The sequence below is a fragment of the Dermacentor silvarum genome, chromosome 2, assembly GCF_013339745.2.
Source record: "Dermacentor silvarum isolate Dsil-2018 chromosome 2, BIME_Dsil_1.4, whole genome shotgun sequence".
Classification (NCBI taxonomy): Eukaryota; Metazoa; Arthropoda; class Arachnida; order Ixodida; family Ixodidae; genus Dermacentor; species Dermacentor silvarum.
The window spans coordinates 6,968,151-6,986,592 of NC_051155.1; the positions used below are offsets into that span (position 1 = coordinate 6,968,151).

The 18,442-nt window shown below is 47.2% G+C and overlaps 2 protein-coding genes across 7 annotated transcripts in view; one reads left to right on the top strand and one right to left on the bottom strand.

The window, feature by feature from the left end:
- Positions 1-11,250, bottom strand: part of LOC119441295 (GATOR complex protein MIOS-like) — a 341,599-nt gene extending 330,349 nt beyond the window's left edge. The window contains exon 1 of one of the 2 annotated variants that reach the window (XM_037705922.2): positions 11,098-11,250. Coding sequence is in view for 1 of the 2 variants with exons in the window: in XM_049661128.1 (XP_049517085.1) it covers positions 10,852-10,859 (8 nt within the window). In the remaining variant the exon portion in view is untranslated. Of the gene's footprint in view, positions 1-10,851; positions 10,875-11,097 lie in introns of those variants that run through there. The other variant, XM_049661128.1, reaches the window with a different exon arrangement.
- A 214-nt stretch (positions 11,251-11,464) lies between these two features.
- The window catches only part of LOC119441296 (autophagy-related protein 16-1), a 445,594-nt gene continuing 438,616 nt past the window's right edge, over positions 11,465-18,442 (top strand). For 4 of the 5 annotated variants that reach the window (XR_007465397.1, XM_049661133.1, XM_049661132.1 and 1 more), the window contains exon 1: positions 11,465-11,889. Coding sequence is in view for 4 of the 5 variants with exons in the window: in XM_049661133.1 (XP_049517090.1) it covers positions 11,781-11,889 (109 nt within the window). In the remaining variant the exon portion in view is untranslated. The remainder of the gene's footprint in view (positions 11,890-18,442) is intronic. The other variant, XM_037705924.2, reaches the window with a different exon arrangement.

Sequence of the window (18,442 nt, forward strand, 5' to 3'; positions counted from 1 at the left end):
TGTGCACTCTGAGTGAAACATTTGCCTATAACTGGCAAAATACATGTATGCAACAGCACACAAAGAAGCACGGGCGAGCCTGGGCGTAAGCGGACACACCTGCCTAGTGCCAAGACAACACTGCGGCCATAGTGCTAAACAGTCGATCCTAGACGTGTACAGACCACGGTCGGCAACCTTGGACAGAGTGCCATTGGTTCAGTGCACAGCTCATGCGCAAACTGTGGAGGACCTTCTACTGCAAGGGCTCAGATTCCCAGAACCCTGGGCCTGGATTTGTTTCAAAGCCATCTCAAATCAAAGCTGCACTGGTTTCACATCAAGTGTGCACACAAAATAGTGTTGGCCACTGTTGTTGCCTTAAGTCAACTGCATGACAAAGAGTGGTATCTAGTTGTTGCCACTGTACTGCATCAAACTATGTCTTCCTTTTTTTTTTTCCTTTCCCTCATCACTGATCACCTGTGTTGTGCATTATGTGACCAGTACTACTACACTCATTCCTCGTATAATCTAATATAGAAGGGTTCTTTACATTATACAGCTGTCTCTGTAACCTGCCTAATGACATGAGCATCATCTATCCTAGAATATCCTCTGATAATATTAATGTCCTTTGCTATTAGAGGAGACGGGCAATTAAGGTTCCCCAAGGAACAAGGAAGGAAGGAACAAAACTTTATTCATTTCAAAAAGAAAATTAGGGGAGTGTGCTTGGGCCCTCAGTCCAGGGCTCCACTGGCGTGAGCGGCTCGCTGGGCTTGGTCCAGGAGAACTACTTGGCTCTCCTTTCCCTCATCCGCAAGCCGTGTCTCCCACTGCCTATTTAACATGAGTGGCAGTGCTTTTGTATGGGCTAGTAATATGTGGAGGCCTTTCCAGGCACTCCCACGTGATATGTTGTAGTTCGGGTTTGTTAGAACAACATGGGCAGACATCCAGAAATCTAGTTGGGCTTATTCTATTGAGGTGATGAAGGTTGGGGAAGCTGTTCGAATGCGTCACCAGTGCCTACTCTGGTGTCTGTTAAGGGCCTGAGCTGTAGATGCCGTAGACTCTGCGTTCCTCCCGTTGTTGTAGAAGAATGTCACGAGTGCTTGGAAGAAGTTCTGCGCTCGGCCCGGCCGCAGCTTGGTAGTTGAACCCCCGAGCTATACGGTCTGCTATGACGTTACCCTCCAAGCCCTCGTGAGCCGAACACCAGATAATGTCGCGGTGTTCTGTCAAGGTTTGTCCCACAATTCTGCGTACCATTTTGGGTACCGTCCCACTGAGAAACAGGCGACATGCTGTCTGCGAGTTGGACAGTATGACTGCCGATTTGTTTCTATGTTCTGCGTCGGCAACGGCCATGGCTATTGAGTTACAACCGTTATGATACATTCTTGTTGGGTAACCACTAGCGTGCAAGTCTCTCTACTGGCTCTGCTAGCATCTGTGTACTACGCGGCTGAACCTTTCCCAAGACAATTCCGCAGGGTTACAGCTCGTGCTTGTTTTGTACCAGGCATGGTATTTTGGGTGCATATTTTTTTGTATCGATGCCACCGTGACATGAGATTTCGTGCCCCTGTCAAGTAGCACTGTATTCTTGTCGCAGTGTAGTGGTCGTGGTGTGAAACTCAGCTTTTCTAGAACTGCACGTCCTTGGTTCGTTGAGTAGCGCCACTCTCTTTGGGGTATGAGGACCGCGCTCCCATATTCCTTAAAGGTGTTGTAGAGACCTAGTTTCTCGAATTTCTCATTGCTAGCACTTTTGGGGATGCTAAACGCTGCCTTGCAGGCTTTCATTATGATTGTATTAACTAGTTTCATCTCCTGGTTTGTTAGTGCTTGGTACGGGAGTGTGTACATCACCCTGCTAACTATAAAGGCGTGGACCAGTCTGATCGTTTCTACTTCAATTAGCCCATCATTACTGTTAGCTATCCTTATCGTACGGGCTACATTCCCTGTTGTTCCTCTCAACTTTTGGATGGTGTGTGTGGTGCCTGCGTTCTGTTGTACCCACATTCCCAGAATGCACAGTGGTTTCGCCTCCCTGACGGGACGTCCTTCCAGATGTATCATTATTGGTACAATATTGCTCTTTCTCGCGTATTTAGCCCTGACTCTGATCAACTAGGTCTTTTCAGGCAAACATTTCATCCCTGCTTCTTCCATGAAAGCCATTATCTCATCTACTGTTCCTTGGAGTGTGTCCTGTTTCTCCGCATACGACCTTCTTCGTGTCCAAAGGATTATGTCATCCTTGTAAATAGTGGCGCCTAAATCTGGCTCCTTCTGCAATTCAATGGCGAGCTTACGCATGACTACATTGAAGAGGATAAGGGAAAGGGTCCTTGCAGGGTGCCTCTGTTCTGGAGGTCGAAAGTGTCGGACCTATGTCGATCCCAAACCTATTGTCGCCGTTCGGTGCACCAGGAATGAGCTAACATAAGCGCATGTGTGACGGCCACAGTTTATGAACTCCAGGCCTTCCATGATCGAGTCATGGGAGATTATATCAAAAGCTCTTTTGATATTGAGCGCCAGTATAAAATTGTCCCTCGATTCTCTGATCGGGTGCAGGACGTCGTACTTCAGTAGGAGGAACACGTCCTGAGCTAATACATGTGGCCTGAAGCCGAACATGTTGCAAGGTAGAAGGTTTCTCGTCTCTAAATAGTTGGATAGTCTGGTTAAGATCACTTTTTCAAACAACTTGCCCATGCATGATGTCAGTGAAATTGGTCTTAGGTTCTGGATATCCTTAGGTTTACCCGGCTTGGGTATTAGGGTGATATTAGACTCTTTTCATTCTGTTGGGAGTTCTCCACCCTTACTCCCGACTTTCCCGTTTAAAAAGTCCATGATTAGTGTTAGGACTGTGTCACTCAGGTTTCTTATCATGGCATTGGTAATCTGATCCTTTCCTGAAGCCATGTTTTCCGAAATGATTGGGCCGCTGCGTATACTTCTTCCAAGGTTATGGGTGCGTCTCAGCCGGGTTGCTGTATGCCTTTGTATTCAGTGTGTAGCAGCTGCATGGTAAGGTTGTGCCCAACATATATCTGTTTGATCATGTTTATTAACGCGATATCGTCCCTTTAAACTCTTTCTCTAGGGTCTTCTCTTTCTCTAGGGTCTGGAGTGTCCTGTTCCTCACTGTTTTTGTACATCCGGGGTCAATCGTGCTTCACAAAATGTGCCATGTCCTCTTTGTTCCTCTGACCAAGTCAGTAAACTGTCTCCAGTTGGCATCACTCAAACGCTGCGCATACTCATTAGCTTGCTGTGCTGCTGGGCTATCAGCTTTCGGTTAAGTTTCTGTCTCCTCCACCATTTGGTGAGGCTCCTTGTGGCATCCCACAAATGAAGTAGGTGTCCATCGACTGTCGGAGTTTCAATCTCCTTCGTTTCCCCGTCGCGAGTGCTCTTTTGATTTATGCTATCCATGTGCTGATGTCAGTCAGTTCTCCACGAATGTCTAGCCCTTCGCGTAATTTCAGCCCCAGTTCAAGATTTTGGCTTTCCAGATCACCCTCCTTATCCTGGGCGACTGAGCGATATACCCAAATGTAATGATCGCTGCCAAGATGCTTTCCTAGATTCGTCCACGTCGTGCTCCTTGCGTGTGTCAAATCTGGTGACGTGTCTTTTGAGACACTATTATCGATGCGTGTGGGGAGATCTGGCTGTGTAAGCTGGTATAAGTCGTACCTTTCCACTAGGTCCACTAGCATTATTCCTTTGGGGTTCTTTTTGCTATAGCCCCAGTTGGTGTGCTGTGCATTAAGGTCTCCCAGAAATATAAGTTTGTCCTTTCCTTTTTGAAGGTCCAATGAGCGCACTAGTATATTCTCGAAGTCGGTGTGTTTCTCTCTGGGCGGGCTATACACATTGTAAATGTACTGAAAGTTGGGCAAGTTGGTAGGTATTCATTATGAAACTGCGGCGTATACACAAGAAACGAGGACACAAGGCAAAGGTACCTGTGTGGTACCTTTGCCTTGTGTCCTTGTTTCTTGTGTGTCCACTGCAGTTTCATAATCTATACACATTGATTATCACCGTTTTCAGTCGGCAGCGCTTTCGAGGGCAGACCGTGATTATGTGATGTTGAATGGGCTCGTTGCCTGCATAGCTAATGCTCAGCGCCACATCCTTCTTTGCAAATGTAGCTATTTTTAGGTACTCCGGGTTCTTGTAGCACACATAGCCCTTCAGATTTGCCTGGTGTTTGTCTTCCTCCTGTACACATATCATATCGGGAGGGACTGGAGACGATTTAATGAATTGTGTTAAATTGGCGAGCTTTTTTCGCAGTGAGCAGCACTTCCACTGCCAAATTTCCTCTTGTTCAGTCTGTTTACCATTGCTGTGTCTCACCATGATTGCTGTTTTCATAATCTGTTCCTACTTCTTTGGGTTGTCTGGTGGGTGCACCCGGGCTTTGACTATTTCTCTTGCGAGGGTTCTGCGTCTGTCTTATGTCGATGAAGGTGCGTTCCATCTGTTCTAGCTTGGCAAAGACAAGCTGCATCTGCTGTACTAGGTACGCTATCGACGCTGTTTGTGGTTGCTGCGTTGTCATGGGCTGTTACTCACTTGATATAAAGTAGTGGCTCAAGGCGTGCCATCCTAGACTTAACCTCCTGTAATTCTGTTTTGAGTTGTCTCTTCTCATCTACTACCCTTTTGTATTAGGGGAGTTGCGTGATCGATGGTGTAACAGGTGTATGTTTGGCAGTGAGAGATACGACTTGCACCCAGCTTACCTGATTCACCTGTGGCTTGCTCTGTACCAGGGATGCCCCGGGTGACTTCCTTCTCGGATGGGCCTTTGTGTTCTGTGTGGTTGGTGGCAGCCTCGACGTGGACGTTTGACGCTGCTGCCCCAGTTGTCCGGGCTCCGTGCAGTTGTTCGATGACGTGCTGGTTTTTGGGCAGCTCCTGTAGGTCGCACCTCGTCCATACTGCCATTCCTATTCTTCGTCCTCCGAGAAGAACCAGCGAGGGGCTGGGTTGTGTGGTTTCGCTGCCTGGTATCATACAGGCTTGAGGCATTTTGGACAACTGGGGTCCCCAGTTAGATGGCTCCCAGAGCGAACTGCACATGTGGGGTACAGTTGTGGTTTATTTCTGGGTTGCACACTCTGCAGGTACGGCACATGGATAAATCTGGCTGTGGGCCGTGTAGGTGCTGTGGCCAACTTCCCAACACACTCGGCAGAATTGGACTGTGTTACGAAAAGGAATACACTCCTTCTCACCTTCTCTGTAGTAAATGTATCTCGGTAGAACGTCCCCGACGAAAGTACGGACAGCATTCTGAGAGTCTCCCAACATCCGGGCCTCTACGAGCTCCACGCTCTGGGTGCGAGAACAGATGCTCGCTTTGATAGTCTCAGACGAAGTGTGCAGCTCTGTAGCGTGGATAACACCTTTCCTGGATCCTTCGCCTGGACATTGATCAGGTGCAATCTTCCGTTGATCTTGTGGGGAGTACACGCCCCCATCTTCTCCCGCGTACGCTTATCGTCGCGTGCGCTGTGCGCATGCTGCGGGAGTCGGGCAGACATGAGAGAGAGGCACTTTGCCCTCTCCCGGTTCTCGCTCGCCGCTCGCGAAGCACATACCCTCGCGGGAAGAAGGAAGGTATCCGACAGGCGAGGAGGATATTCCCCTCGCGTAAAGGTAAAAAGGTATAAAAGAGCACGACCGGGAGAGACCTGGCCTCTCTGGCCTCATTACCTCTAACCTGCCGGAACAGATATGCCCGCTGCAACCCAAGAGTGAGTTCGCTTGCGTGACTACCACACGTAACGAGGCAAGCCTATTTATTCCTTACTACAGAGAGGACTTCCCTCTAAAGGTGTGTCTTATTGCCCGCAGCAATAAATGCTGTTAAGTTGACTAGCTCGTTGCCTTATTCGCCCGAACCCTAGGTAGCTGCGATCGCACGTGCTACGGGTTGGGGAGTACGTCGGAACGATTGTGTGTGGCTAGATCTGGAGCTTGCCTTCAGCCCTAGCCTCATGCAGAGTGGACCCCCCCCATTTGGCGCCCCACGTTGGGCGCCAGGTGTGGGGTCTCACATGGGCTCTCGGGACAAAGGAACGAAAACGCAGTAGTGCAAACAATCAAAAGGGCATTTATTGCACCTTTCATACACTAATACACGCTAGCCGAATTACTGCGTCAATGGACGCGCGACAAATCGAGGAAGTCCGACTCACCGCGACCGGATAGCAAGCGAATATGTTCGCCCCCCATGCTAGACACCATCGCCTAGTCGTTCACGTGTATGGTCACTTGAACGGTGGCGAGTTCGAACAATCCGTGTTCGTTCATTCTGCTGTTGTGCTCCTAAGCTTTCTCGGGATTGTCCCACAAAGCGGGCCGGCGCTCGCGCGAACAGTCCGTGCGTGCTGCTCGCCGACCCCCAAGCCAAGACGAAGCGCCTTCTTTCTTTTGCGCTCAAGTATGCCCGCTGTTAGGTGGCGTTAGCAGCGCAACACTCGTGCCATCTCTCGTAACATCTACGCAGGCCGCCACTGGCGCTTAGCTACGCGGGGAAGCCGGATTACAGGAGACGCGAGCTATGCGGGAAAACACCATCAGAGGATGCGTGGGAGTCACGCATCCCCACAATCTTCAAAGACGTGACGCCTCTCATTGCCATCACAATGGTCATATCCGGGGTGGACACTAGTGCGATGTTGGAACCCAGCAAGATGCAAAGAATGAACTGGTCCCACCTGATTTTTCCTTGGCAGGCCTCCACTACTGCATCGGAAATCACTTGGCTGGTCACATTCCTCAGTGGCAGTCCCTGGAGAGGTCGGAAAACCACTTTCAGATCATCCTTGGGTAGGGATTGAGGCCTGCGTCTCGTGGGCCGACCCCGGCGTTTTGGCTGGTTGTCCGCTGTAAGCTTGCTGTCCGCTGAGAAGTCCCCTACTCACTGTAAGTTCTACTCCTTTGCCTGTTTCTGCTTTGCTCTGTGCGATTGGGATATCTGCCCCTCCTTTGCGTGGTCAGTCTCCGTTTGGGCGAGAAAATGCGCACGAATGCCATGGTGCAATTCCCGGTTGGTCGTTTATCGTCCCGGTTTTCGGCAGCAAAGTTCATAATCCCTTCACTCAAAACCAGTGCGGGCTGTGGAGCCATTGGATGCGATAGCGCAGTCAAGGTCATAGTTGTCATGGTAACTGCGGCAAGGTCGTGGTTGGCGCCTTCGTGCGCGTGTCGCCCGGCGTTTGAGTTAGCGGAGGTGTCACATGGCCGAAGTGACAAATGGCCGTGAAATTGTAATAAAAAAAAATTCATGAACCATTCCACTCTGAAGGTGGATGACCAGCGAAGCTGGGCCAGTATAGCATAGAACTCTTCCAATCTGTTTTTATTCCAAATTGGCCATTAGCCATCCGTAATAGGTCAAGCCAGCTCCAGCTCTGCACATATGGGCAAAGCGGCCACCCATATGGGCAGAGCTGGAGCTGACTTGACCTATCATGGAGGGCTAGTGGCAAATTTGGAATAAATATAGAATGGAATAGTTTTACTTTATACCGGGCCTGTTTAGCGCACACCATAGAGGTGACACAGAATTTTGAACAAAGGTACGAACATATTTATTGTCCTGATCGGTGGTCATGTACGCACACACATTCGCAGATCACCTCTGTTATTAAATCCGTCCGTCAGGTAAGAAGGACATACCCCCTTAAGCAATGGCTCATACCCCCGTAAACGTGGTCCTCCCCATTATGACAACGGAAGAAAAGTGAAATTGTACGTTGGAATGATGAGTGGCAATGGAGCCAGCTGTGGAAGATGACAAACGGGTGAGCAGTGGCACAAGCACTGTTACACCGAGGGGTGCCAACCCTTTCTCCTAATCAGACACGCGCTATGTCATACATTCACAGAGACACATTGTTTTAGACACAGGTGGCTGCTAAACCGAGCTCAAACACAAGCTACAATATGCGTTTGCTTTTGTTGTTGGCTCTTTCACTCTCACTTTTTAAGGGAGAGTTCTAGGGAAGAGTTTTCCCACGCAGACGCCATAAAATTCTGGACATTAGCCACAGACAGCTTCGCTGTAAAAACAGTCCAGTATCAATGAAAGTGGTGTCCACCGATACCAGAGCACATCCCCTACAAGCAGTTGACAATTTCCGGACAGGCTTCAAGGGATGAACCGCCCGAAAAAAGAGATCATGCGGAGCTCGATGTGCACACGTCTGCACTGGGGAGCGTCTATCAGCATCCCCCAAGGAACAAGGGACATAATAAAGGAACATCTGAACATGAATATTTCAAACCCTTGGAGTCAGGTCAAGTTGGCTCAAGTGCCTGAATTGGTGAGCAAACAGAAAGAAAGGGGAGTGGGCATGAAAGGACAGGAACAAGACATATGCAGTCAAGGATACAAGATGAAATGTCATCAGCAATAGCTGCAGAGGGATTCTGTGCCGAAATGTACAGATACCTCATGAGCCACAAGGCACAGATGATCAGGATGCAAGAGATGGTGGTGGCATTACACAGAACTGTACGTGCCACCCTCGAATGCAGAAAAAATGGTCCCAACACATGTGGGCATGGAAGAAATGGTCCTCAATGAAATTATGGGCTAAAACTTGATGAAGGTGCAAATCAATGAGGAATTAATCTACTTGCTGCTGATCACTATTGACATCAATTAATTCACATAATCAAAGTGCCACCAGAAAAACCGAATGACCATTTTCAGAAGACCACATAACTCTGGCATGCGTTGACTGTAGCAACATGTTGGAAATTGGACACACAAAGGAGAGTAACATTGTGATAATATATTGCACGCAGGAGTGGCAAACAAACATATGAAAACAGTGTGCCGTGCAGTGGCGAAAAGGACACCGACTCTTGGCCAATACCCGTGAGTGGGTATGCACCTTAAGGTGATCATCAACACCGACCTGTGAGCGTTGACAGTGGCACCTCGAAAAGTGTGGCTCAAGGGAGCGTGGCCCGTGGCGTGAGCAGTGTGCAAGGTTCAGCGTTCGACGGTAGAGCGTCCTCACTGGGCGTCCGGCCCATAGGAGCTATTGCCGCCCCATCACTACATCTGCACCCGAATCAGGCCACCTCGTCCAGTTCTTCCACTGGGCAACAGGTCCAGGAGGGCTGGCGGTCCTGAGCCTGGCTGAACGAGCATTCGGGTGAGTGGCCACAGGGCAGGGCTACCTCGCCAGCTGTGGACGTGATCCGGTGGGCTGCTGCAGTGTGCTCCGGGGCGCAAACCCCGCCGTCGGGAAACCGGGCATGCTGAGGCTCCGGTACATCAACTCTGGCGCAGGGCCACCTGAGCTCCACGAGGTGGCCCGACCCTGTAGTTCGACCCTGCTTTCCAACCCTGCTGTCCGACCCTGCTGTCCGACCCTGCCGTCCAACACCGATTCTCCGACGTCTCCGACATGGCGACACCGGCTTCCACATGAACTGTAGGCAGTCTACATTTGACTAAGCTATATATAGCTGCATGTCTTCTAGAACCTATTTGGGGAAACTGTTGCGTGTGTGCCGTTTCAATGTATTACGTGTGTCCAATACAAGTCTGATGTGTGTTTGTGCTTCCTGCGTTCTGCTTCTATCTCTTTCTGGAGTGATCCTGCACCCAATAACATCACAAACATACAGCACTACAGAAGTGGCATGGCACTTTTAAAATAGCCCAAAGGAGTAGGACCTTCGCCCTATAATCACTTTGGACAAAAGTCCTCTTGGTTCACGCGAAAAGCATACTCCATGCACAATGTAGTACATTGATGCAGGTTTTGCAAAAATTATCTATATGGTGACGACACAGAAGAGAAATCGTCAAAAGTACCCAGAGCCACATCTGGCATCCATAACTCCTAATAGCTGCTATCGAGTTCTTATCCGGCATTCAAAGAAATCAACAAAGCATACAGGTGCAGTTGAATGACAAGTGACTGGGGAATTTTACAAGCGACTTGTGAAAAATGAAAATCCTCTTTTGAAGTATAGGGAACTGGCCCCGGGTCACTGCAGGGGCTTTGTTGCATGAAGCCTTCGAATGTGTGCGTGTCTGCTATTGATCATGTTGTTGAGCTTCTGCGCTACAGAAGGTTACCCACTCGTTCAAAAAGCATTTGCAGACGTATTCTGAAACGTTCCACTTCAGCGACAATATCGCTGTCAGGTGAGCGCTGATTGGCTGGTTGAGTAAAATTGAATGACGCCGTGTGCAACCAGCCAATCAGCTCATCCAATTGTGGTAAAACAGCCAATCAATGCGCGCCTTTGGCAAATGCCAAGGTGATTATAGTATCGCTGAAGTGGATCGTTTCAGAATACGTCCCTTGGTTATCAAACAATTCACAGAAAGTAATTAGTATAGACGGTAACCCTGGCGGTCTCTAACTAAACAGGGGCCGGCCATATTCTGAAACGTTCCACTTCGGCGATAGTTCGCACTTCACCTTCGGGCGCGCGATGATTGGCTGGATGAGCAAAATTGCACTACGTCGGCTCAACGAGCCAATCAGCGCGCGCCTGAATGCGAAAGTCGAACTATCGCCTAGGTGGAACGTTTCAGAATACGGCCCCACAAAGCAGTCTTCCTGCCTTTTCGTTCCTCGGTTACGCCAGTGTGCATACACAGCATTTCCGCCGCAATCATGTCGCTTTTTTTCTTTTCTTTTTGAACTTGACAGCACTGCTGTTTCGTGAATATCATTCATTCTGCAACGGTTGCGTCATGGAGACCACGCTGTCGCTATCAAAACGGACATTACTATAAATATGCACGCTGTAAATTATTGTGAATGTCAACTAGCGACGCCTTTTCACCTTTGCATGGTTTCTTTCGAGGCAATTCGCACAAGAAAACTCATTTGTTCGCGCATCGCACAGAATCAAGCGTGCGTCATATATTCCTCTCAGCGCATTTAGAACCACCGACACTCACGCAGAGCAGCGCGTGAAACGGCGATCCGTCACCGCTCGCGCAAGCCGGTGGTGGAACGCCCCGCTGATCAACAAAAAAAGCGCGTGACTTTTTAAAGCGCGTGCAAGACATGCGCGAGTTGCTCGTACCTCTTCTCTGCAGGATCCTGACGCTAGCTGACTGCAAGAGTTCTTTTGGTTTTTGTTTTTTTGACAACGGTTTCATAAAATGACATCCATTCATTCACTACTACCGCCCAAGCGGAAGAAACAAACACGCGTGGAAAGCGTACCTAAAACGCCTAAAACGAAATCGCAGAGAAAGCAGTTGCGTATTAGCCCTGGGCAAGGAAAAAATAAATATGAAAAACGCTTAGCATTAGTATAAACTGCCTCTTAACGACCGGCCTTCGTATACATTCTAGTGTAAAACGCATGCCTTTTTTTTTTAGGTTTTTGGAGAAGTTCATCTCATGCTGTTGTGGGAATTTGTGCATGCGATACTAAGGCTCGTGCAGGCGTACCAAACCGCCAAGATGGCGCGGCTCATAGCAGCCGATTCCTCCACGGCACCCGAGCTCGCCTAGCTAATCTAATCGCCCGCTTTGCGTTGCCGCAATGTGTCACTGGAAATGCGTTTTTGTTTGCGTGTTTGCTCGTCAATGAGCGCTTTAGCCTTCGATCAGTAGCGGTCGGACATGCTGACCTCGTGAAACCTGGCTTTGGTGGAAGGAGTGGTGATCTCGCCAGTCGTGTTTTGATCGGGATCCGGCGAGCCATGTGAACATTCTTGTTTTCTTTCATCGCTGGCCGCTGTCTCGTAACACCCTGCAATGGCAATTCAAGGAAGCGCGTTCGTGGACTGGAGGAAGCAAATCCTGAAATCTCTGCAGGACAGAAACAACGCGCAGTGCAAGCAATTCGAAGACATCATTGTGTTCAGTGAGTGATTGCATGCGGTCTGCGCAATGTTTCGGAAGTACCTGTTGCATTGTTCGGCTGGCGTGCCTCGCTGGGGAAATGTGCGCAGGAATGTATGGGAACAGGCGTTCCTTCTTACACGCATCGAGTGCAACGTTCCTAGACGCGTCGTTGAGGTGGCGACTGAGTACGAGTTGCCGAGCATACAGAGGTTGAGTTAGCTTGAGTTTGCCATCGCGAAAAATCACTGCTTCTCTATTTGCTTGGACTTGTGGCTCTGCAAGGTGCTCACTTACTTTCAATGTGACATGGACATTTGTTATAATATTCTGCGTGGTTGCAAAACGAAAGCCTCACTACCGCTGCTCCTTTTGGCGAAAATGGTTGCAGCCTACAGCAATTACACAGATGTCTGAAAGCATACGATCTCAAACAAACCAGTGTGTTTGAATTATGGTATTATTAGTATGCTGATCACAGTGGTTTGATGTTACTTCGAACTTCATATATGGTGTGCCGTTGCGCCTACCTTATCGAGAAAAGAAACAAATTGGGAAAAAGAACTTCAAAATAACTTCTTCTTGGCCGAGTTGGTGTTTACCAAGCATGATAGTTAGTAGCGCAAAACTCGAAATAAAAGACAACAGTGAAAGACGAGAGGAAAGGAAAGACAGCGCTACTCTTTCCTTTCCTCTCGTCTTTCACCTGTTGTCTTTTATTTCGAGTTTTGCGCTATTAAGTATCATGTTCTGTGGGAAAAAGAAAATACAGCTGTTTTACGTAATCCTTAACAGGCCATAACATCAAGTAATACAAGCCGCATATTCAAAAAATTGGGGTGCTTGAACTTTGGAAGAGAATGGAATATTCATCACAAGTGTACGAGTAATTTACCGCATATTTCCAGAATAAAGTCCCAAGGAGATAGAGAGTGTGGTCTGGAGCCTAGTTATTCGTATAGTGGATGGACCCAGAGAAGCAATTCATAGCGTGGGATAGCACAGCAACGAGCACAGCTTAAATGGCTTCATACACTATATTATATATAAATATATATATATATAAAGTACATTAACAAGGCTGTACGTAACAACACACAGGTTGTTTGCAGTAAGTCATAGCATTGACATAGCTTCTAGTGTTACATTTCTTTTTGGTTGCAACGTGGGTTGAATGTCGACACGAAGGCCAAACTAGGGTTGTCTAGGAAGACTGTGAGCTTGGTTTTATGGCACAACTCCTGAGAAGTCCCATGTAGGACTCGGTGGAACAACGGTGGTCGACTGCTCATTTGAACTGGTTGCTCCCGTGATGGACCCACACTGAACCTTTATGGTTACATTCCAAACATGCTGCAATCCATAACACACTGTGGTCCTGCTACTCGTGGCAATGCTTAAATTTGAAGGGGGCTTCATTTCTTGTCGTTGATTTTGATGCATGCTAACCGTAGAAAACAGCATGCGCGAAACGTTATGCACTAAATTTTTGCAGTGTGCCGACTTAAAAAATGATGCACTCATTGTTTTTTGTGTTATCCTTCTCAGACCCAACGAAATCTTAGTGACAACTTTTAAACTCAGTTCTTATTGTCAACCAGCCTGAAAAAGTACTTGCTTGATCAGATTGCAGGGGCACACGCTCACATCAGCACCTCCAGATATGTGGATATCTCCAGTTTGTGCTGATAAAACCGTCTTTTGTTTTCCTAAACAGTTCAACATCACATGGTGGTTCCTCGCCCTTGCTTTTCATCCTGAATTACTGCAACATCTGTTGGCGTTGGAAATGTTCAACTCTTTCATTTTTCGTCGTAGGTGACGATGCAGCAGTACGTCTCACACAGAGTATAAATTTTCTTGAAAACCGGTGGCAACAAAGTTATTACACGCTTGACATATGTTGTCGCCTGCATCTATTTTTACATGCAAGCATACGTCTGTTGAATCGCTGAGATTAATGTTTGTCGTCGCGAGGGAAGCAAGCACCAGGAGAGGTGCGTGTTCTCTTCTTTGCGTGCATGGTAACATGCGCTTTCCCTGTGGCACACCGTCGAGGTCAATGCCCTGTCCATTTGTGCTTCGACACCGCTGTGCATGTTCACAATGTCCATACGTAACCCGTGTTCACGAAGTGAAACGCCACTGTAATGTTTTATGTTACACCAGATAATTTTAGCTTATCATTCCTGGTTTAACTTTGAAAATGGTGGAAGCTGTCATCCACGGGGATCGACACAAAGCCTGAAGAGGTTATGTTAATATTTTTCCTGGACTGTTGTTAAATTCTTGCTGTACACATATTTCTGCCAAAATATGTCAAATGGATATGTTGTTCCAATGATGGTCTGCTTTGATACTGCAGGCGCTGTTAGCCTCTTCTCGCCTTTTTGTGCTTATGCCTTCGATATAACCATATTAAGTACTGCTGTGCTGAATCAAAGTTGACATTCAACCAAAACATTGCTGAAATAAACTCTAGTGGAAATTCGAACAAAGCATAGAAGAAAAAGCACATTATGAAAAACTGGCTTGCCGTAAAAGGATTAAAATCATTCTGAACAAGTGACAATGCAAGGAATGTGTAAATCACTGATTATTATGTGCAAACATCCAGAGTCGTATATCTGCATGTTCAGAAATGAGCTAACGCTTATTTGTTATGAGTAAGCAAAAGTAACTGAAGTAGAAGCTGGTGATTAGCAATATTGATGCCAACCGTTATATGAGTACAGCTTCGGTTGTAATGTTAAGTGAGGAATATTAGTTAAGCTGTTTTAGTAAATTACAACAGCAAAACAGCCACTCATACCATAAAAAGCCAGGAAATATGCAAGAACAAGATTTGTAGCCTTGGAAATTTTCACAAACCATGACATCGTGATCTTGACAGCATTTGCATGGGCGTGGTTAATTTGTCATCGATAAAGGAAGGTGGTAATACATTATAAAAGAAACAGATTTGACCAAGCAAGTTCTGAGAGTTTTTTTCTGCACCCAAAGAATCAAAATATGAGAAAATGCATGACTTTACACCGACATACAGGCCCTACGGTTTTAGCATGAAGTTAAATAAAAAAGTATCGGGGGCCTTCGTTTTCTCCTGTAATAATCATTGTCTTACTGGCAACTGAATGAGAAGAGTTTCCTAGGATAATTTTAAACATATTTATCGTTGCTCTCTAGTGTCCTTTTAGCACAATAAAGAACTTGTTGCGGTGTCCCTTATAAGCCAGCTGTAGCCGTGTGCAGCTAAAATTCGATTTAGCGAAGTGATGACCACGCTCGAATTATTTCGTTAAATTGGGAAGTTCGTAAAATCGAGAAAGGGATATTTCTGTCCTTCGAAATTTAAACTTGTAACGTAGCGACACACAAAACCTACTGCGGCATTGTATTTGCCGCTTAGCCATGCCTGCGCATGTGAAAAGTCCGTGAGGGTGGCCCAAATTACTTGTGTGCGATGTGTGATGCAGGCCAGGTAGACAGTCACGTGAAGCTATGTCAGGCTGCTGATATGCATAAACGCAGGAGCAAAGACCGTGATTAGGGCATGTTTCTTTTAATGTGGTAGCGTTAGAGTGCATGCTCGAACAAAAACCCATCTGTATCAAAATTAGAAAGAAATCACTTATTTTACTCATTTATTTCAGGAAAAACTTCATTAAATTGGGTTTAGTGGCCATTAGTTCTGTTAATTTGGGTTGATGACAACATTGAGCTCTATGGGTACCTGCCGAGGAATGGCAATTTTTTTGTTAGATCGGGAACTTCGTAAAATCAGGTTTCGTTAAATCGAGTTTTAACTGTGTGATTATCGGCAGCAATGTGTCAACGAGTTGGAACTCGTTGCCAAACAGGTAAACAGAAGTGTCACTGACGTAGTTGGTGCCTCGAACAACCCGCAAGCCAGCATGTCACTACTTCTGGCCAGCAGCTTGATCTCACGAAGCAGTGGTTCACACTTGCAGGTAATGCAATGCCTCCAAGTGTGAGTACATTGCCTTTGTTGTTTAATGATATTTGATGCTCCCGTGCTCCATCATTGACACAGTGTCGAGTTTGACTAGCATAGGTCTTCCCACACGATAGCGGTATTTCATGTACAACACCAGTCGCGTATTTCACGTAAAGTTCGGCATGCTTCTTCTGGCATTCCAGCTTCTTGTCAACGTGGCTGATGCACAGACGCAATCTAGCCAACTTGCATGATGTCGAGAAGACAATAATCACGCTATATCTACTTGCAACCTTTTTTTAAGGTTGTGGGATAGTTTGCGCTCATCCTGTGTGGTTTTTCCTTCTGGTTTCCTCATTTTTTGGTAGGGCAGGCTCAAAACGGCTGAAGTAGGCAAAGAATGCTATTCGCATTAATAAAACTCCAACGAAGCCATAAATCTGTCAACAGACATGCCTGCTAAATTCTTATAACCGACTCCATCATTATGGTCAATACATTCTTTGATGGAGATTCACATTTCCTATTTAGGCGCAGAATGAAACAAATCTTAAACATTTGCTGAGAAAGCATATCGGACAGAGGCGTATTCCTAAAACAAATCACATCTTTTGAGCTTTTTGTTGCAAAGACGTCATCCACCTGTAGCATATTCAGGTGTTTTTAAAGAAACTGGCCAACTAGTTGTTGCCAAGAGCCTCTTTTGCTTACAATGGTGCGAAACTAGATTTTCTGCTTGTTAGACTTTGCTGTGGAAAATACTTTTAATAAGTCAACTATACATTAATTTCCCTAACTTTGAAAGATTAAGGTCCTTGCACAGTGCAAGAGCTTCTCATTTTGGGTGGCTTTTCCATACCGGGACGAAGTTTTTAGCTATGGCATCATGTTCCTTCTTGCTGGAAATGCCACCAGAAACAAACGGCAAGTGCCTTCCTTGTCAGGCTGAAGAAGTTGAAGGTCATTTTCTCTGAAGAAGGACATGACAGAACTTATACTGTCCCTGAACCTGGTAGACCTGACCTTTCTTGAACTCTGACCAGAAGCATCAACTTCTTCCAAAAGGCATCTATCATGGTCTTCACTGGTTGCCTTATTAGCCAGTGGTTGGGTTTGTGGCTGTACCTCTGCCCTTTGTCCTCTCATCAGCCGCATTTACAAGCAGCTCGGATGCCAGAAAAGGCACGCCAGACCATACATGAATGCGCGACTGGTGTTATGTATGAAATTCAGCTCTCATGTGCGAAGACCTATGTAGGTCAAACGTGTCTGTGACTGAGCTTGGGAGCATCAACTGTCCTTGAAGAACAAAGATGGTGCGCACTGTGGGGATTGAGGAATGTGCCAGCGCCATTGCGCAGGCTTCACCTCTTCTGCCGTGCCTACGCCTGTCCCCGTCCGCTCCCAGCCACGTTCGGCTGCGGGTTGCTGAGCGTGACTCTGATCTCCGGGACTAGTGCAGGGTACGTGCATACTTTCCTCACGTCCGCCGACACCCTTGTGACTAGAACTTGAGCTCGTGCACAGTGCCTTTGACCACGTGGGGAGCGCATATTTTATCCTGATCCTTTCTGATGCCAAGCCGAAGAGCGATGCCTAGTGCTCGCGCGAGGTCGTACCACACTGAGCCACACTTGCCGAAGGAGATTGCCCGAGCTCTCGTGAGTTAGCCCATTGGTTATCACGAGAGCAAGTAGCATAGCCACCGGGACTTTTCCTAGCGGCAAGTCCCAGCTTGAGCCTGTGCTCTCGCAGCGACGTACTATAGGCGCCCCTGTCTGTATTTTTGCCCTTGGCGCAGGACCCCTTTGGCTCCCCGCCGCCCGGGCATTTGTGCAGTGCTGGTGCCGACGGATTCAATAAACAGTTTCCGTTAACTCAGGGCAATACTGTGTTCTTGCGTGCGTCGCTCGGTAGCCACTTGCGGCCTCTGAGCGAGCGGTGCTGGAGGCGACGGCTGACGCGGCCCTGTGGCTCGCTAAGCTCGAACCCGCGGTGGTTGGTCTCCTGTGAGACCCTAAGACCCCACACTGGCACCTAACGTAGACCCCACAGCACTTACCTGCACATTGCAGTGCCTGAAACTGTAACCCACTGCTTCACCAGATCAAATTGCTTGGCATCAGTGAAATATACCAGCACGACAGTTGTTAGAGGCTTTTCACATCATCATCATCATCTACCTATATTTATGTCCACTGCAGGACGAAGGCCTCTCCCTGCGATCTCCAATTACCTCGGTCTTGCACTAACTGATTCCAACTTGCAAAAATGCACCAGTGGCACTTTTGTTAATCTTTTTGGCAGCTTGCAATTGTTTGACACGTTGCTGTGATTTTTTTATGTAACCACTACGTGTATGTGCATCTGGTCTATTCTTTTGACTTCCGTCTCCAAAGAAACAGTTAAAGTTCATCGCCTGCTCGGTTCCTTCTTGCTCTTTTCTTCGTGAGTCTTTTACTTTTTATTTACCTTAAAGGGCTGTTATGGTATTACATGGGAGGAGAAGTACAATATATGTTAAAAATCTAACAGAATTCAGTAAGCAATAAAAGTTGACAACACAAAATCAAGGCAAGGACGAGAACACGAAATAAATCACGTACATTGCAAGCTG